Source organism: Exophiala xenobiotica (genome assembly GCF_000835505.1).
Source record: "Exophiala xenobiotica strain CBS 118157 unplaced genomic scaffold supercont1.2, whole genome shotgun sequence".
Classification (NCBI taxonomy): domain Eukaryota; kingdom Fungi; phylum Ascomycota; class Eurotiomycetes; order Chaetothyriales; family Herpotrichiellaceae; genus Exophiala; species Exophiala xenobiotica.
The window spans coordinates 2,655,723-2,674,543 of record NW_013562493.1 but is presented as its reverse complement, the minus strand read 5'-3'; the positions used below and the strand labels follow the sequence as shown (position 1 = coordinate 2,674,543).

Here is an 18,821-nt window from a genome sequence, read left to right as displayed (position 1 = left end):
TCGAGCATTGCAAATGGCTATGTATGGACCGGGCTCAAGTTCTAGTCGCTGGACGGACGCGTGGAACAGTATTCTGAATCCAATGAGGAGCTGCGGGTTTGACTCTCCTTCAGCTTGATCTCTTGTTGACTGAAGATCCTTCCTTGGGACTTGGCCTCGCAGGATTGACGAGAAACAGGCCTGAAGCACAGCTTCCACTGAAGCTTCTCACATCACATCTCGTCGCCGCATCCGGGCACGCGACCGCTTTTCGGCTGCGCAGTCCCCTCTCATAGCCGAGTATTGTTATTTGCGAATGCGCAAGGAACACCATGCTGGTAGTCCAGATAGATAGCACTGGGAGCTGCGGATAGGTTTGCATCCGTGATCATGAACTCTCACCGCCTCCCGTACGGTCGACTGGAATCCTCGTTCACCACTCGTCTCACTTTGTGCCCCGGATTCGGAGTTGAAACCCTTGGCCACCAGCCTGTCATTCGCTCCCTGGACATATTAATGCATATAAACCACATCGTGGCTGCTTACCCTCGGCGTGGTCTACAAGAATTCGTAGCAATGCCACCATCTCGTCAGCGTATTGCGGCGAAAGGATCGCCTTGGCCTCCAAGAAAAGAATGACGCTGATGAGGTATTCGTGGTAACATTCGTTCGTCATCCCATTCGGCAGCCTCACCCCGCACAAGCCCTTTTCTTCTTGTCTCGGGAAAAACCGTGTCACCGTGTCTACGATTTTCGATCCTTCTGGCCACCCGTCAACGACATCAAATCATCATCCTAAGAAGTGAGGACAACCCGACTTTCCTTCCTCTCAAGTCTCCCCCTACTCCTCCTCCAGATCTTCAAGACCATCCCTCATACCCAATCGTCGCCATCATGAACCGCCCCTCGCGCAACGACGACACCGAGGACCACCCAGACTGGAACCAGAGCCCACACGCTTTGAGTGCGGACTTGACCACAAGGGCCGACCTCAATGGCATCGTCAATCTGAGGGAACAACGCGAGAACGACTCAAGTCTGGACAACAGCGAGCAAGAGCAAATCAATATACGACCTCTCGACACGCCAGAACCTCCGTCGTCTTCAAACAAAACCCCCAGCTCCGTCAAGGTTGATTCAAGAACCCATGATCATCAGCACTCGTCTGATCCAGGTATCTCGGCTGTTCAACAACCCACTACTACCTTTTCACGATTCAGGAAATTACGAAACCCCAAAAGCGTTTGGACCAAGCTCGTCGCCGTTCTCCAAAAGTATGTCAAATTCATCGGGCCTGGCTTCATGATTGCGGTCGCCTACATCGATCCTGGAAACTATGCCACTGATGTCGAAGCCGGCGCGTCGACACGATACCGCCATCTGTTCATCATCTTACTGTCCAATCTATTCGCCATCTTCTTGCAGTCTCTGTGTATCAAACTCGGGAGCGTCACCGGCCTAGATCTGGCCGAAAACTGTCGCAAGCATCTGCCCAGGTGGCTCAATCTGATCTTGTATCTTCTCGCGGAGTCGGCTATTATAGCTACCGATATTGCAGAGGTGAGCCTGACCCCTATAAATCACGCCTGAGCAGAGTTGACGAAATGCAGGTCATTGGTTCAGCCATAGCACTGAATCTACTTCTTCACATCCCACTGATTGCAGGGTGCGCCATTACCCTTGTCGACGTCTTGCTTCTGCTGCTCTTTTACAAGCCTGATGGCTCCATGACACGGCTACGTATCTTTGAATACTTCGTCATGAGCCTGGTGTTGGGGGTTATGGTTTGCTTTTGCATACAATTGTCCTATATCAGAGACACTTCGGCTGGGGATGTCTTTAAAGGCTATTTGCCCTCGGCAGCGGTTGTGCAAGGCAATGGTATCTATCTGTCCTGCGGCATCATGGGTGCCACGGTCATGCCTCATTCAATCTTCCTTGGTTCGGGCGTGGTTCAGCCTCGCTTGAAGCAATTCGATGAGCGAAATGGTCACATTGCCATGGGCGACACGTCAGATGACGAGGAAGAAAAGTATCGTCCATCTATCTACGCAATCCGGGGTTGTCTCAAATACTCGATCGTAGAGCTGGCCACTTCGCTCTTCACTTTTGCTCTGTTTGTCAACTCCGCCATCCTCATCGTATCCGGGGCCTCTTTATATCCTCAAACAGAAGCCACCAAAGCCGATCTCTTTGGCATTCATGACCTTCTCAGCAAGAACTTGTCAAAGGCTGCTGGAACGATTTTTGCTCTCGCGCTGCTACTCTCCGGCACTTCTGCTGGAATAGTATGCACCATGGCCGGGCAAATGGTGTCCGAAGGGATGCTTCACTGGACGATCAAGCCTTGGATGCGAAGGCTGATCACTCGATCAATCAGCATTATCCCGAGTATCATCATCGCTGCTGCTGTAGGGAAAGAGGGCCTGAACCAGGCTCTGACCGCCAGCCAAGTTTGCCTCAGCGTCATTTTGCCCTTTGTGACCGCTCCGCTGGTATGGTTCACTTGTCGAAGTCATATCATGACGGTACCGGACGAGACTGGTGTTCGCGGCGGAGCGGCCTTCAACATGCGGAACGGTTGGGTGGTGACGGCACTTGCCGTGATCATTTGGCTGGTGCTGGTGGTCATGAACGTTGCCTTGCTGGTCCTTGTCGGCCTTGGAAAGGCTTGAGTCAATATTTGTGCTGTATTGCTTCCAACACAAGCTTTCTGGGCCAGAATGACACAGCAGATGAGATTTCTATCCATCTGACTCGCGCTAAGCAGCTGACGCCGTGCGGGAATCCTTGATTTTTGGCGCTATGGTTGATGTCAGGTGAACTTGCCTCGACATGTCGCAGCAGCACAGGCTTGTATCATGCTCTCCCTGTGGCTAGGTTGTATAGGAGTCCTGGTGGCGCAAAGGTGCTTCGGTTTATTGCAGCATATTGGAGGACATATTCCGCACAATATATGCCTGAAAACATAGATAGCCTCAGAGTATTCCATTAGGGCGAGGAGTTTGGAGGAGAATTGGACGTATCGACACTCGCGACTAGTTTCTTCCTAGCTTCTTCGCTCAATTTGTCCGCTTCTTCCCTCGTCGACTCGGGCAACTGGCCCAGCATGCCGACCTTGTCGAAGAACCATGCACGGAACCCATCGAACGGCGTCCCCTGCCCGTGCGTCGGCTCGCAGATGAAGACAAAATATATGATGGTGAATGTGATCAGCGTCTGCTGGAGGATCTTAATACTCTTGTTCCATGTTGGTCGAGCCCATTTCAGCGCCGCGCGTCGGCGGTAGGTCTTTTCGAAATGGAACTGTTGCTTCGGGTCCAGGTTGTTGAAGTCGGGAGGCCACCTCTTGCGTGCCCGGAACGGGTTGTTGTTCACGCGGAACGGGGCTGGTTTGTACGTTGGTGTTGGGCGCCAGCCAAAGAGGGACTTTAGCCATGTCCATGCTGTGAGCTTTGTGCCGGCCATCTCGGTGGCGCCGAAGCGGCGGGCCGGAGGGTGAGCGTAGGATGGACGGGGGGTGGCCAGGCTCGGAGCGGTCGCATTGCCATTCTGAGAGTTGGATGAGTCGGAAGGTGTGGAATTAGAAGCAGAGTTGCTGAAGTTTGACGGTGCGTATGGCGAGGAGGAAGAGGAGTGACGGATCGAGAGTAGTGGTGTGAGACGTTGCGGGTTGCGGCATTGCTGCATGCAGTGCGTTGCCCTCGACGCTCGTGTCATATGCGTAGCCATGGCTGAGGCCGGATGCAGTTACGAGCTCGTTTCAATGGAGGCTGAAATGCTGGGATGCGAAGGTTGCTGAGTTGCAGGAATAAAGCCGGAGGAAAGATTTTCCGTCTCCGGGCTTCTTTATTGAAGTGCCTTTTCTGGGAGCGGACATGATGCCTTTCATGTCGCTTCTGGCTTTTCTTCCGGTGGCCTCAACCTTGCCATGGACACTTCAACAGGACCCGAGAGTATCTGAACGACCAGGTCTAGTCTGGTCAGGATACGACTTGGACTCAGAGGCTAGGTGTGCTGGTGGCTAAAATTCTGAGCATGGCTGTAGGAGTGGCCGCTAGTGAGACACCTACAGTGGCCGGCAAGAATGCGTTGGACGTCGAACCAACCTCCCTGCACATTTACTCTGCTTGATTGGATCCAAAGAAGAGTACGCGGCACGACTCGTATGATGAAGACGTAGTCGGACAAATGACCATGTGACGATGCAGTTTGCACGTAAGTTGGGTGGGCGGGGATGCGTCGAGTATCCGGTTGATTTGGCATCTTCTTGTGCTACCAGATTGTCATCCAAAGTGTCATCCAAAGCGTCCGCCGCTGAACGTCCGCGGAACAATGTCATCGCTCAATTTGCATTGGCAGCGACTAACCACTGCGCCTTGTGTCAGACAGCTGGTCGAGTGCTGGAGTGCTTACTCATACGACGACTAAGAGAATATCCTACAGTTGCCTACGTCTCGGATCAACAAATTGCTGTGCGCGACGTAGCAACGGCTTTCAGCCCGACTCCAGTGCCTTTCGACCGGCCACCATACGCACATGGACGGATGTCGTAGGTGTCACAATGCCGGCAGATGCAGAAATTCAATATTGCAATACACTGCCAACAGCCGTTAAACCAATGCAGCAGAGGATCTCGAAGCTGGCTTGGAGAACGATAGATCCGCAAAGTTCGGGTAACTGAAGTCTCACGATTCCACGCATAGTTCCAGCGCGGACCCTCGCTCGATGGGCTACCTCTACTTCGACCTAATGCGCATCATCTCACAGTTATCCGTCGGCAGGTGTTTTCCGATCAGTGTGAACACAAAGCAGCATATGTTGAGGTCGGTCATCCCACCCACTGTGACACACTGCGCTGGATCGTGGCCTATCCAACCATCGCGGTATGACAGTCAATGACCGAGCCAAGCAACATGATAAGTGGCCTCGGAGCATCGGGTGCGAAGACGGTGAGATGCGCCCATGCAAACCGCATCTTCTGCTTCGTGACGCAGCCTCATCAATGCCCGAAACCGACCATGTTGAGCGAGGGTTGTGCGAGCGAGGCGACAAACCCCCTGTGGACGACAATGTTGTGCTGCGAACGAACTCCATCTGTGGTCAGCCGATGAACATTTACTTGCCCATACGAGCAGTTACCCGCTGGTGACATTTCAGCAGGAGCATATAAGTCTGCAAGACCTTCAAGAGTCGTTCGGGTGGCCTCTCACGTCAATTGACTGCAATCTTCACAACATCCGCCCCTCGATCACTGCAACAGCAATCCATACACCATGGCGCCCAAACCTCACTTACCTCGATTCGGGTACCCCAAATCGGGGGCTGTGATGGGCTTCTTGCCCGATGTGCATAGAAACCACACCACTGCTTTCATGTCCGAATTTACAGGAACATTCTTGTTCCTCTTTTTTGCACTTTCCATCGTCCAGGTCGTGCACACGCCTCCCCCAACCAATAGCCACGCTGGCCCCGATTTGTTGGGCATCTTCCTCATCTCACTCGGATTCGGAACATCTGTGGCAATCAATGTCTGGCTATTCTATCGTGTCAGTGGCGGAATGTTTAATCCAGCGGTGGGTATTTGAGCCATCGTGGAGCACCTGTATATCTACTGACATGGGTCAATGATCAGGTCACCCTCACACTCCTCCTGGTTGGCGCCGTGCCTACTACACGAGCTTGCGTGGTTGTCGTAGCACAGATCCTTGGTGCCATTGCCGCCTCTGCAGTTGTATCGGCTCTGTTCCCCGGTTCTATGGCCGTCAACTGCCGGCTTGGTGACGGAACATCGATCGCTCGCGGCCTCTTCATCGAGATGTTCACGACAGCCGAGCTTTCATTCTCTGTCATCATGCTGGCCGCCATCAAGCATAAAGCTACCTTCCTGGCGCCCATCGGCATTGGCCTGGCCTTGTTTATTGGGAATATGTGCAGTATGTCCGGAGATCTCTCTCAATCCCATCTTAGCTGATGTACAATCAGGCGTTTATTATAGCGGTGCTGGTGTCAACCCTGTCCGCGCGTTTGGTCCTGATGTCGTCGACCACAGTTTTCCGGGCTACCATTGGATCTACTGGATAGGCCCGTTCTTGGGCTCCTTTCTGGCAGCAGGCTTTTACTATCTTCTCGAGGCATTTGATTGGAAGACGGCCAATCCAGGTCAGGATTATGATGACCTTGAAACGCAAATGATTACGCCATCGAAGAAGACCGATCGTCCTAATGTCGCGCACTCAGGGCTGAGTGGTATGGACAAGGCCTCATCGGACAAGGAGGGTCTCAATGCTCGACCTCATCTCAATGATCAGGGCACATCAGTCCCTGAGCATCGGCAGCGGGAAGCTTTCTGAGCTGCACCTTTATGCGGACGTTGTCTTCTTCGTGGGAAACTCTTCAGTGGTCTGGCACTTAACCAACCAGCCCCCCTAATAGTGTGTCCAACTACGTCGAGTAAAGGGCGTCAACGTGATGTATTGAGAATGATCTTGTAGTGACTGCATCGGAGTGAGAATTTGAAGGATTGGGATCGGTCGGTGCACGGTGTTCGCGGGATGAGGATACGCTGGAAGTGTGAAGAGTCGCGATTGTTTCAAGGAAGCCATCATGGAGAGCTCGTTCTAGATCAAAGACTCTTCAGAGATGCAGAAGCATTGAGTATCTGCAAGTCTCTATGAGAAATACGGCAACATGTGAAGTTCTTCAAAATCAGATCAAAACACTACGTCACTAGCCGCTGATTCACTAACCACGACTAACGTAAACAGACAACTTAAGCGATGTACCCCAAACCTAAGGGGGGACTCGGGCGACAACACTGAACAATTGAGATGGCGACAAGGAAGCTCATCAAGCTCATCAAGCTCATCAAGCTCATCAAGATTAGCTTCAGTGTTTGTGTTCGGTAAGTACTGATGTTCTTCAAATGTTACTATCCAGCCTCTTGAATCCTCGAAACCCTCTGTAAGACCCTAGAGATTATGGTTTGCTGTCGTGGGGATCGCTGCGACGGGGATCTTACACATTTCTCCGCGGTCCATGATCGAACGCGTCGAGGCTTTGTATGAGTAAGAGGTCGATCTAGCCTGTTGAACTGCGTACAGGTCTTCTTTGCAGCACACGAGCAAGAGGATCTCTGATTTGCCCGTCCTCGCCAAGGTCTCAATGTTGTTCGATGTTACATAATTCCCCCTCCTGCAGACTGTGTTGATCGCCATCGTCGATCTCTGAACTCAAGAACCCGCACGATCAATCGGCGTGAGCCGAATCCTGTTATCAGAGCTTGTTGCTCAACCACGCTCTTATGGGAGGCATTTTCGCCCTTTGCGAGACAAGCACATGCAAAACATCTGGCCGACTCTCATGCCGCCTGTGCGGCGTGCAGTGTGGGGCGATTTGCAACTCGCCGGAGGTCGTGGGCAGGTGTCAACTTTCGGCGTCCTTGTGGCTAGCATCCAACCCCGCAGTCGACACTGAATTGAAGAAACGGCCAGTCAAGAAGAACGACTCAGCCGCAGATCTCACAGAGAGGTATCGCGTACTCCTAGAGTCTGCATTCTTCAATCTTTCGGTCTTGATATCCGCCATTCCAGACGGGCTCCACCTCACTGACATACCAGCTCGTCCCATTTCCACACATACAAGAACCCTCAGGGTCGTTCTCTCTGATCTCTGGCAACTTATCTTATCATACACCAACGAAATGGGCTCTCCGGGTCTTCTCATCTCGCCTTCTGATCGCAACGATACCATCATGGCGGACTATGCTGCTTTCCTAAGCAACAACCTGGTCGCAGAGAACGGCCATCAATTCCTGGATCTTGACGGTATGCCCTTCCTACCATTACAAGCTCCACCTCCCTCCTTCACTTCGGCCGTAGCTCTGGTGGGGAGCGAAAAGGATTACTGGAGCTGCTTCTATGGAGATCCTTCAGGATTGTCCGAAGCAGCACCTGCTTGCCGTTCTGTGTCTGTTTCGTCAGAGGGATCCGACAACAGTGAAGCCATCTTCATACATTGGACAGACCCAAAAGCGACACCTACAACTTCTCGGAAACGATCTAGAGATCAACGAAGCCAAGAAGACCCGACAGTCGCAAAGAACAAGGGAAAAGCTCGCAAACAGAACGAAGACAAATCGCCAGCTGAAAGAGAAGATCACGACGAATCGCTGAAGCGAAAGCAAGCACACTCGGCAAACGAACGGCGGTACCGTGATAAACTCAACAACAACATGAAGCAGCTCTACCACACTTTGCTTGAATCCAAGCAAACTTCAAGGCTGAGTCGGTACCAATTCAGCGACAATCGAATCTCGACAGGCCTGCCCAGCGACATCAAGAAAGCAGACATCATCAGCGATGCTATCCAGTATATTCACCAAGCTCAGGTCGACAATCGACATATGGCGGCGGAGATCTCACAGCTGAAGGCCCGGATCCAGATGTTGGAATGTCTGGAACGAAATGTCGTCCAAGATGTTGTGAAATCTAATCACATTTACACCGCGAAGGAACTGTAAATTGCAATGAGTCATAGGATGGAACAGTTGTTTGCTCTGCTAAGGTGGACTCTGATGCTATAGCGTAGTCAGCGCTTCAGATTCGCTGCCTCCAGAATTGACGTTTGACAGGAGGAATGAGTGCGAGGTGCATTTGTTGGTCCATTTGCTGAATTAGGCCCTCAAGGCAGAGCGAGAAGAGCACAACAGGCGCCATACTGCACCCAACCAGCACCCCTGCGTTTCGCTCACCACTCAGCTTGCCCCATCAGAGGTCTTGAGCCAGGTCTCCCAGGGTAATACCTTGTCCCTGGGCCGGCCACATGAGAAACCTCCACGAATAAGTATATCTGCTCCTTGGGGGCTGTCAACAGCACGGAAAGTTCCATCCGTTCCTACGTGGGCAGGTTACCACGATTGAGGGATCATCCCCGTGTTCCGCAAACTCTACTGCGTACACGCGAGGTATCCCTGCTTATCGGCTCGTTGACGAGCTTCCTCCTGCGTTCGCCGATAGGACCACCACATGCCTAGTGACGTCAATTGGAACGGCAGATCCGGAGTGAAGACGAGCTTTGAATCTTCACAGGCAAAGGTGGATGAATCTGCAGGTCCGAAATGGTCGCCTCCTCATGGCTAGCTGTGGAAGATCCCAGCATAATCGTATCGACGCTCAGGTCCGGGCTTCGCCTGCAATCAGGAACTCGCGGATTGATTGGACGGAGAGCGAGAGGCATTCACCAATTGCAGTGATACTGGCTGACACAGTGTCTCTTTCTGCAGGTCAGGTTTCAACGTCACCGCTTTCCCCGTAGCTTGGCCAACATGAAAACATTGGTCGCACCTTCCTTTGGAGGCATAGTCCGGCTTGATGCACCCCCTCAGAACTGGTATTTCGGTCCAGAGAAAAAGAGGCGTCAGCGCAGGGTGAAGCTGGGACTATCTGGTCACCAACAAAGGTCGGGCTTCCAGTGCCGATGACGTGTAGCTTTACACCTCTCAAGCGTGTGTGAGCTTCCCTCGGAGACACTGGATGTCAAGTCTCGAATGAAATCTCGATCGATTCTCATTCCAAGCTCGAGTGCTTTCGTGCGCAGGCTGGGAGCCACACCTCGCAGACCTGGACGTTGCGCGCGCTGGAATGCCAATATTGAAGCTTGTGCTCTTTGTGCACGGTTGGCTTCCCGTTTCCGCGGATTTCGTCGACAATACGGATATTACCTCTGCCATGAGCATGGCTGGGGAAGCCGAGACCATTGGCGTATGGGCTTGAGTGCTTGCCGGGATCGAATAAGAGTGAGCATGTCTTCGGTGGAGTGCCAGAAAACAGGCCATTGTTCATCCTGTCAGGTCCAATCGCGCACATTGAATCTCCGACTGCCACTGTTCGACTCAGACTGGCTCGCAGCCTGCATACCTGCACCCTTCACTCTGCACCCTGAAAAATTGCATGGCACCCATACGGGTTCTTGTCTCAGAGCATACCAACATGTGTGCCTAGAAGCCATAACGGTGCAGCTTGCACGAACGACCGGCTCAATTGACAACCTGCTGTTCCCGCGGCGAGAGCTGCCTTAACCACTCCATCTCGTAGCTCGGCCGACGCTCTTTACTTGAGAAACACCCCAGCTGGCCCGTCCATTCCCTGGATCAACTCAACCTAGCAACCAGAATCTGGATGGGTCCATCATCATGCATGTTAGATAAACCCAGAGCCAACGTCCCTTTCAGATTCGAAGTCGATGTCTATGACATGCAGCTCGATTGTGGCAGTAGCCCGTGTCTGCCTTTCATATCAGGTACAGCTTCTGCACTGGCGTCAACCTCCGGCATCCTTCTTCTACGAAACGATGAGGCCATCGCAGAAAGTATAGCAAGCAGACCTCACGATCTACTGGCAGTGAATCGCGAGATCGGTCCAATGATGATGAAAAACATCTGATCCATTCGGATCTATCACCACGTGGTAAATCCTTGAAACGCATCCACACCCGCTGTTGATACTTTATTGTGATGCAAATGTCTTGTCGAACGTGGCTAGTCAAGTAAAATGGCATGCAGCTGTAAGTTTGAGAAGCCATGTTCCTGCTTACCTAGTACCTGAACGTCCGGCAACTTTGTCCAAGCGAGAAGTAGGATCTGCGTAACGAAGCTCAAAGCAAATCATCCATCACACATTGGCTACGAAAGTGCAATCAGGAGATTCCTTCTTCGACATGCTTCAGTCCGCGTCTCCTGAGGCTTGCAGATACGGCACAACAGAGGGCGATCCGAACGACCAGTGAGTGCGGTGTATGGTTATCAGCCTCGCAGGTGGATTTGATGGAGCCAATCGATTCAAGAGGGAGAAAGCTTCCGTGGACGTCCCCCAGCGCCGCAGCTTAGGAAGCAGCTGCCATCCCAACACTCTTTCAATTGGGCGATGCCGTGAGGAACATGGCTTGGCTCTTGACGCACTCGCATGGTGCACCGTTCGCAGGACGATGTGGGTAGGATAAGTACTGCGATGTGGCGTTTGCGAAGTACAATTTAGACAATCGAGAAGATCGGAGCTGCCGCCGTGCTAAGGCGCCACGGTGCCACAGCGACCCTCATGTTATCTACGACATTGAGTGGGATGTCGAATCTGCATTGTCCATCTCAAGAATGCCATGGCTACACCCATTCACGCGATTCTGCTTGGACAACCTGAGTCGCAGCTTGGCTGACCAAAGCTCGCGGTGGTCTCAGAGCAGATGGTCTTCTAAGTCTAGGAACATGGAGCTCACCCCGTAACATCTGCTTCTGCCTGCGTTGGCTCCGAAAGTCATGACCGCCGTGAGACTCCTGCAACGTCAATGGGATACGAAGGAGGCATCTCTTGGTTGGCACAAATTGATGTTCGTTTCTCCCTGACACCTCCATGGATGTGGTCATGGCTAGACATTTTGAGCTTTGAAGGGACGAGGACAACATCACTCACGGGAATTGCATGGGAAAGATCTCTGCTTCGGCAATAAGCGTGGCATCCGTGCATCTGTGAGTGTCTCTGGCCGTGACGCAGCCAACCAATGCTCATAGCAACCAGAGGTGCCAGAGCCATAGTCAAAATTTGCGACCCGAGGAATTGGTCCGTACGGGCAGATCGTACGAGCAGATTTGCGCACGGGGCACGATACAGATTGATCAGATCAACAGCGCGATTTTTGAAGGCGAGCTATTTTTGATCGAGTACTTTCATTCGTCATGCTGGCCTGTGCAGCTGTCAGAGTGTGAAAGCACTGTCCACAGCCCATCCAGACCTGGGAACCAGTAACTGGTTCATGTCAAGGCTCAACCAATCACGGTACGTCCGGCGAGAGGTATTTGGAAGAGCTGGCTGAGAGATGCACCTCATGGGCCTTCGGCATTGTGAACCACGTGGTAGCCGGCGCGCCTTTATCCCTTCCCTGAACCATCAAACCATCTGACGGGAAGCTCAACATACGAATGTCCACTCTGACGTTGAATCCCCGTCCTTGGTTCATACCCGCCAACGCAACTATTGATAGATGCGCAAAGTCTGTTCTCCCTTTGAAGGGAAAGATTTGAGATGCTGTGTTGTTGCGCCAAACACACCCACACATCCAAGGAACACCAGTCAGTGCGCAAACCTTCTCTTATTGAAGCCAAGTGCCATGACGCAGGTCCCTGAAGAAAACACTTGGGACGCTGCCATGACATGGTAAATGGCATCGTGAAAACTCGCTTCTTCGGTACATGATAAGTATCTCAAGGCTGCACACGGTCCCTGATATAAGGTTGATCGCGAGGTTAAAAGCGGAGAGGTTCTCTTATGTCGATCGTTCTGTTGTCCTGATTTATGACCCTGCTCCAACGTGCTGTGCCCTGAATTTGGAACCGTGCTCTTCACTCTTCACCACCAGGAACGAGGCTTTGCAACACGCTCTCAGATTTCAGACATTCGCATTCAGTGCGGCGATGCCATCGTCCCAAATGGCGGCTCCAGCGACAGCCACGCTTAGCGGCCTCAAAGTCCTCATTGCGGGAGGAAGTATTGGTGGTCTCGCAACTGCCATCGCCCTCAGGGCCCAGGGGCATTCTGTCACGGTATGGCTTGGGACGAGATCCTGCAATTCATCAGCAGCTAAGACCATGACAACAGATTTACGAACAAGCATTCACTCCTCAGACCAATGGTGCCGGCATCACTATTTTTCCCAACTCGGTCCGGGCACTTGAAATGCTGGGAATTGACACCAACCATGTTCAAGCGACCAGAATAATCAAGGTGAGACCGATGGAGGGTTGATTCTGGCACAAGCTGAAAGCTGACACTCCGTAGATCACTCGAGCGCAAATTGAAGATGATGGGGTTTCTGACACCTTAGAAAGTGACCTCGAAGCGCAGGCTTGGGTATGCTTCCCCGTCTATACCTCCGATCAGCACTAACCGACAGCAGCCATGGCATCAAACGACGTATCCTGACATGTTTGTCGCGCTCTGGGAATCAGTTCACGACAGTTCCAAACCCGGTCCCAAGATCGAAATCATCACATCGAAATCGGTCTGCAGGGTCGACACTATCAGGGCGATTCTGTACTTCTCCGACGGGTCCGATGCGGTGGGAGATGTCGTTATCGGCGCCGATGGCGTGCATTCTGTGTGCAGGTCATTTGTGCCTGGGGGTAGTTTACAGCGCTTCCGTATCAAGCGCCACGTCTTTCGAGCCCTTATCCCACGCGAAAGGTTAGAGAACGATCCCATCACCGCCAAATTCGTTGCTGATGGGGGTCACGCCCATTGCTACAACCACAATGATAAAAGCCTTCTCATCACGCCAGCATCGCACGGTAAGAACGTTTGCGTCAAATTCTTGTACGAAGACCGAACGGCCTTTACGAACCTCAGCAAGGACTGGAGGGATCCTTCGAGCAAGAGGAAACTCTTACGTCTTACTGGAGGCCTACCGGAGGAATGTGTCGCTCTGTTTGGGAAAATATCCGACAGTGACCTGCAAGATCAACCGATCTGGGACATGGATCCACTAATCACGTTCCAATCTCACCGTATGGCGTTGATGGGTGACGCCGCGCATCCCATGCCGCCGTATTGTGGTCAACGAATTGCAATGGCCCTGGAAGATGCTTTGGCTCTGGGGGTGATCCTCGAGCCAAGCACTCCAGTTAGCGAGATTGATGAACGGCTCAAGCTGTATTCTCGCACCAGGAAGACACGGGCAGTAGCTGTCCAGCAGACCACGAGAGGACTTGCCGAGGCGGATATGAGGAATTTTGCGATCGATTTCGATAGTAAGTTTGATTGAGTGGGCTAGCAGAGACGTGTGCTGACTTGTGATAGCTGCGTCTTTTCACACTTACATTCTCGGCCATGATGAGCGGGAGCACATGGGCCAAACTCTGTCCGCGTGGAAAAAGCAGCGCAGTCTGAGCCAAGGCTATCCCGACAACTCGGAGCAGCCGAAACAAGGCATGGAGGTTACACAAAGGCCTCTTCCGACTGCCCAACGCAGGTCTCCCACGAAGAAGTGGTGGTCGATGGGGAGGAAGGGCTCAAGAACGTTGGCACGGGTCTTTCACTCACGGCAAACGTCGGTTGCCGTTGCAGCGACGTAATAGAATGATTTCAAGTCGGTATATTGGGTTCCTTGGGGTTTCCGCAGCAGGGCTGGGAGAAAGGCTTTATGATTGATATTGAATGCGGCAGCTGGACTGTCTGAAGGTCTCCTGAGCATATGGAGCCTGGCGCTATTGGGATACATTTGATGCGGAGCCTTCTGAAAGGAAAAGTTAATACGCACCCGACATGACGATAGCGTTGTGACGAAGAGATGATCTATGGTAGTGTCCGATTTGAAGGTCAGCAGAAAGCAGAAATTCGATAGAGGCACAAAACAAAGGCACATGTCGACAGAGGGACCATCGGAATGGCAAACCAATCACATGAAGCCCTCGGAGCTTTGAAGGACCGACTAGCCGACAAGCCGACAGTTGAGTGAGCATGGCACGCATGGTCAGGTCAGGTCAGAATTGGATTGTCATGACAAGCCAGAATAAGATCCATTGTGGTGGTGAAAATGAATGATCGTTCTAAATAACATAATGCCAAGCGTACTGTCAGACAAGCAGTATTTTCATGAATGATGTCAGCAAATGCAATTGATTTGGTTGCTGCCGACGAACGTCGTAACATGCCTCGGCTCACTTCGAATTCCTCAAAGGCGCATGAGAGACACATCGCACCGCATGAACAAAAGCAATCCTTCCTCGTGATCAACATAGCTCAGTCTTCTTCTTCTTCTTCTTGTCTCTACATACTCCTACTTTCACTGCTCCTGCCTCTTCTCTTTCTCTCAGACACATCAATCCAGCATCAATACCATCACCATGGCTCAAGGTAAGCACGCTTCTGGCCTCATCCACCTGCGGCCGCTGACATGTGAAGCACCAAACAAAGCACAGGAACGCCTCTCACAGGTCTCCTCCCACCTTGGTGGCTCACCTTCCTCGAACAAATCCATCCTCTCAAAGTCGCCCGACGATATTGTCGTTACCTGCGCCCTCAGAACTCCCTTCACCAAGGGTGGCAAGGGGCTATTGAAAGACACGGCGGCCGCCGACCTCCTGGCCCTCACATTCAAGAACCTTCTGCAACGGTCCAAGATTGATCCTGCGCTGGTCGAAGACATCGCCACGGGCTGCGTCCTTGCTCCTGGTGGCGGTGCCACAGAATACCGAGCTGCTGCTTTGGTGGCAGGCTTCCCCGAGTCCACTGCCCTCAAGTCCCTCAACAGACAATGTTCCAGCGGACTGCAAGCCTGTGTGGACATCGCCAACGCCATCAAGGCCGGCATGATTGAGATCGGCATTGGCTCCGGTGTTGAGAGCATGTCATCGCAATACGGCCCAGGTGCGGTGACGGAGTTCTCGGAACTCTTGGAAAATCACATGCAAGCTGCCAACTGCAAAGTGCCCATGGGTGTTTTATCAGAACAGATGGCCAAAGACAGGAAGATCTCTCGAGCAGATCAAGACGCATTCGCTGCCAGCTCATACCAAAAAGCGTTGAAGGCCCAACAAGCTGGTCTGTTTGACGAGGAGATTGCTCCTGTGACTGTCAAATATACAGATCCCAAGACAGAGGAAGAAAAGACGGTCACAGTCACAAAAGATGATGGTGTCAGACCTGGTATCACGCCCGAATCTCTGGGCAAGATTCGGGCCGCATTTGCTAAGGACGGGTCAATCCACGCTGGCAATGCCTCACAAGTATCTGATGGAGCGGCGGCCGTGCTCCTGATGAAGCGCAGCACTGCAGAACGTCTCGGTCAACCCATCCTTGGTAAATTCGTCGCATCGTCAGTTGTCGGCGTGCCCCCATTACTTATGGGTATCGGACCATGGAAGGCTATCCCGATTGCTCTGGAGAAAGCCGGCATCAACAAAGACGAGGTCGACATTTACGAGATCAACGAAGCCTTCGCTAGCCAGGCAGTCTGGTGTGTTAAGGAGCTTGGCCTGCCGTTTGAGAAGGTCAATCCAAAGGGCGGAGCCATTGCATTTGGTCATCCACTTGGTATGCAACCTCACACCAAATCGACAATTCCGCTAACTGGATAATAGGATGTACGGGCGCCAGACAGGTGAGCACCTTGTTCACTGAGTTGCAAAGGACCGGAAAGCAAATTGGCGTCACGAGTATGTGTGTAGGAACAGGAATGTAAGTCGTAGTCTTTCCACTTCCTATCTGGGCCTTGCTAACATACCGGCAACAGGGGCATGGCTGCCGTTTGGGTTGCCGAATAGAGGACTATAGACTTCCTTCGAGCATGTATGGCGTCATGGTTTCGCTTCGACTATATGTATGGATATAACCACGGCGAAATTGAGCCGTCAACCTGAAATACCTGACCATCCCATGCTTCGCCAGTGTTTGTCGCCGACCCCAGTCAATCTCAACGTCTCAATATTGCATATGGGTGAACAACCGTGTCTAGCGTTCGAGGACAATATCCCCGGTTGAAAGGAACTCGAGTGCACCTTCTGATATGCACCGGTCTAGGTACCTACAGCTAGATATCGTTGCAATCAGCAGTCCGACACGTCCTCGACACGGATCATCGCTATGCTCCGCAGTCTAGGATCGTTTGACAGGGTAGATGTGACCTCGCCGAATCTAACGCTCTTCAAAAATCTGCCGCTCTCGTTTGCTACCCTCAGGCAGGCCACTACGTAAGTTAGTCAAAGACATTCGCCGTTGCTTACATGGACCCAACGCGGACGGAGGACTCGGTCCAGAATCAGATCGCGGCCGCCACGCATGAGCGAGAGGCGGACGTTTGTCCGGGAGGATGCAACATCCGAGTCATTTCTTTGGAATTCATAGGGGCCGAGAACTGCATGTCGAACAGCACGACTCCTTAGTTGGCAAGCAATGCCAGGCTGCGATTGGTGACCTCGGTTACTAGGCAGATCAAGGCTGGGGGCCAGTTCTGGGGTATACCGGCGGCTCAAAGGCCAAGGCCCTGAAGCTATCCGCTCACCAACATCCCGTCGTGCCACGACTGTCTTCAGTTCTCAATGCTTTCTCAAGGGTCACTTCAAATCCTCTTCATTTATTCGCACGGCACGACTATGGCTGTTCCAAACATATCCAGCCTTGCAGGCCATTAACAATCTCTGGTGCGTTTTGCGCCCACTGGAAACGTTGTACAATGGGCCTGGTGGCCTTATGTCTTGATACAGCTTTCTTTGGCCAGGGGTGGTCACCATGGGACTTCTACTCATGACCGGCCGAGTTTGCCGAGATTAAGCTACCTAAAGGCGATAGCCCTCAAGGAACCCCTGTTTGAAGACTGGGACGACTCGTGCAAGAGAACTCCGCCACCAACGTGGTGCTACCAAGCGACATCTGCCTGGGAATCTGGCTCACCGCGTTCTTCTCTTCCAGTGCATCTTACCCTTGACGTCCGCCATCGAGCTCATCACTGTCGCATCGGCTTGCCTATAGATATTTACCAATACGCCTTTTTACAGCCCTGCTGCCACCGGATGAATCGAGAAGATGGCAGAAACCAATTCTTCGAGCGGCACGTCCGACAAATATCCAGCGGCCAGTAATGCACAGCACAGCTATCCTGAAGTCGCAACACAGATGAACCAACCCCCACTAAACACATACGAGACCCCTAAATCGGCGTATCCTCAATCGACCTTCTCCCAACAACCACAATATCAGTACCAGTATCCGAACCAGAATGGCTACGTGCCGCCTGAGGCTGTTTCCGCGCCGGGCCCGTCAGGCAAGCGGAACCCGTGGGGCCTGTCACCTTTGACATTTGGACTTCTGGTCGCGACAATCACGGCTATCGTGGTCGGCGCGGCGGTGGGAGGTGGCGTCGGTGGTGCCTTGTCAGGTAAAGACTCAGACTCGGGCGCAGATTCAAGGTACGTTCTGCAAGCTCGTCACAAAAACCTCTGGCCAGAAATATTGACTGAGTCCAACTGTCCAGTGTACCCACGGCTACCGTGACCGTGACAGCCGGTGACAGCGCCGCAACCGCAACCGCGACCGGTACGGGGACATCAACAGCCTTACCCTCCCCATCCTCACTGCAGAACTACGTCGTCGATGAACCCTACTTTGTCGAAAGTCTCAAACTTCCCGACTGCACCATCGACTCCGAAACCATCACCTCAAAAGACTACTCCAACCTCTTCAATCTATACTGCGGCATTGATATGGCCAACTCACGCCCGGACGACGATAACCCAGACCTCGTGGTGGCGGACTTCGTCGGCCTCTTCGCGTACACCGTCACGGATTGTCTGTACGCGTGCTCGAACGCCATCATGTTCTCGACCACTTGGGGACACGACACCACGCAGACCTGCAAGGGCATCACGTGGCAGGCCAGCATGAGCTCAAGCAACACGTCGGATTCGGCGAACTGTTGGCTCAAAAACGGTACCAGCACGCAGCAGAGTAATCAATGTAATACCTGTGTCAGTGCGAAGCTCGTGGGCTGATCCGCACTTGGTGAAGGCGTTACTGCTTGGGCCGAATTTGATTTCTGGTGCAGTCACTGTATGTGATGATGAGCGGGCGGCGTCCTGAATGTTTGTGCTTTTACTTTTCTGGAAATGGGTTCATACATGGTAGACAATGTCACTCGAATTCTGATTCTACGCAGCTAGGGCATCAAGCATGGTGAGCTCCGAGCTCTTGGTGCCTTCGCAGACTTCTTGGTGACCTTACTGACTATGTCGGCACGAGAGAGAAAGAGAGAGAGAGAGAGAGAGAGAGAGAGAGAGAGAGAGAGAGAGAGAGAGAGAGAGAGAG

The 18,821-nt window shown here is 52.5% G+C and overlaps 7 protein-coding genes across 7 annotated transcripts; 6 read left to right on the top strand and 1 right to left on the bottom strand.

Annotated features, from left to right (window-relative positions):
• Positions 1 to 754: 754 nt before the first annotated feature.
• Positions 755 to 3,037, top strand: PV05_03198 (uncharacterized protein). Its single transcript, XM_013463829.1, has 2 exons — positions 755 to 1,539; positions 1,590 to 3,037. The coding sequence occupies exons 1-2, from the start codon at positions 874 to 876 to the stop codon at positions 2,652 to 2,654; spliced, it is 1,731 nt and encodes a 576-aa protein (XP_013319283.1). The 5' UTR covers positions 755 to 873; the 3' UTR covers positions 2,655 to 3,037.
• PV05_03197 (uncharacterized protein) lies at positions 1,755 to 3,729 on the bottom strand. Its single transcript, XM_013463828.1, has one exon. It carries the CDS (start codon positions 3,709 to 3,711, stop codon positions 2,971 to 2,973), a length of 741 nt encoding a protein of 246 aa, XP_013319282.1. The 5' UTR covers positions 3,712 to 3,729; the 3' UTR covers positions 1,755 to 2,970.
• Positions 3,504 to 6,669, top strand: PV05_03196 (uncharacterized protein). Its single transcript, XM_013463827.1, has 3 exons — positions 3,504 to 5,555; positions 5,615 to 5,915; positions 5,965 to 6,669. The coding sequence occupies exons 1-3, from the start codon at positions 5,256 to 5,258 to the stop codon at positions 6,330 to 6,332; spliced, it is 969 nt and encodes a 322-aa protein (XP_013319281.1). The 5' UTR covers positions 3,504 to 5,255; the 3' UTR covers positions 6,333 to 6,669.
• A 652-nt stretch (positions 6,670 to 7,321) lies between these two features.
• On the top strand, positions 7,322 to 11,782 carry PV05_03195 (uncharacterized protein). The gene has a single exon (XM_013463826.1). The coding sequence runs from the start codon at positions 7,682 to 7,684 to the stop codon at positions 8,498 to 8,500; it is 819 nt and encodes a 272-aa protein (XP_013319280.1). The 5' UTR covers positions 7,322 to 7,681; the 3' UTR covers positions 8,501 to 11,782.
• A 153-nt stretch (positions 11,783 to 11,935) lies between these two features.
• Positions 11,936 to 14,623, top strand: PV05_03194 (uncharacterized protein). The gene is made up of 5 exons (XM_013463825.1): positions 11,936 to 12,568; positions 12,624 to 12,749; positions 12,804 to 12,875; positions 12,922 to 13,771; positions 13,821 to 14,623. Exons 1-5 carry the CDS (start codon positions 12,218 to 12,220, stop codon positions 14,093 to 14,095), a joined length of 1,674 nt encoding a protein of 557 aa, XP_013319279.1. The 5' UTR covers positions 11,936 to 12,217; the 3' UTR covers positions 14,096 to 14,623.
• A 51-nt stretch (positions 14,624 to 14,674) lies between these two features.
• PV05_03193 (uncharacterized protein) lies at positions 14,675 to 16,700 on the top strand. The gene is made up of 4 exons (XM_013463824.1): positions 14,675 to 14,876; positions 14,925 to 16,055; positions 16,103 to 16,199; positions 16,255 to 16,700. The coding sequence occupies exons 1-4, from the start codon at positions 14,867 to 14,869 to the stop codon at positions 16,283 to 16,285; spliced, it is 1,269 nt and encodes a 422-aa protein (XP_013319278.1). The 5' UTR covers positions 14,675 to 14,866; the 3' UTR covers positions 16,286 to 16,700.
• Positions 16,701 to 16,908: 208 nt separating this feature from the next.
• PV05_03192 (uncharacterized protein) lies at positions 16,909 to 18,761 on the top strand. The gene is made up of 2 exons (XM_013463823.1): positions 16,909 to 17,926; positions 17,992 to 18,761. Exons 1-2 carry the CDS (start codon positions 17,544 to 17,546, stop codon positions 18,506 to 18,508), a joined length of 900 nt encoding a protein of 299 aa, XP_013319277.1. The 5' UTR covers positions 16,909 to 17,543; the 3' UTR covers positions 18,509 to 18,761.
• The last annotated feature ends 60 nt before the right edge of the window (positions 18,762 to 18,821 follow it).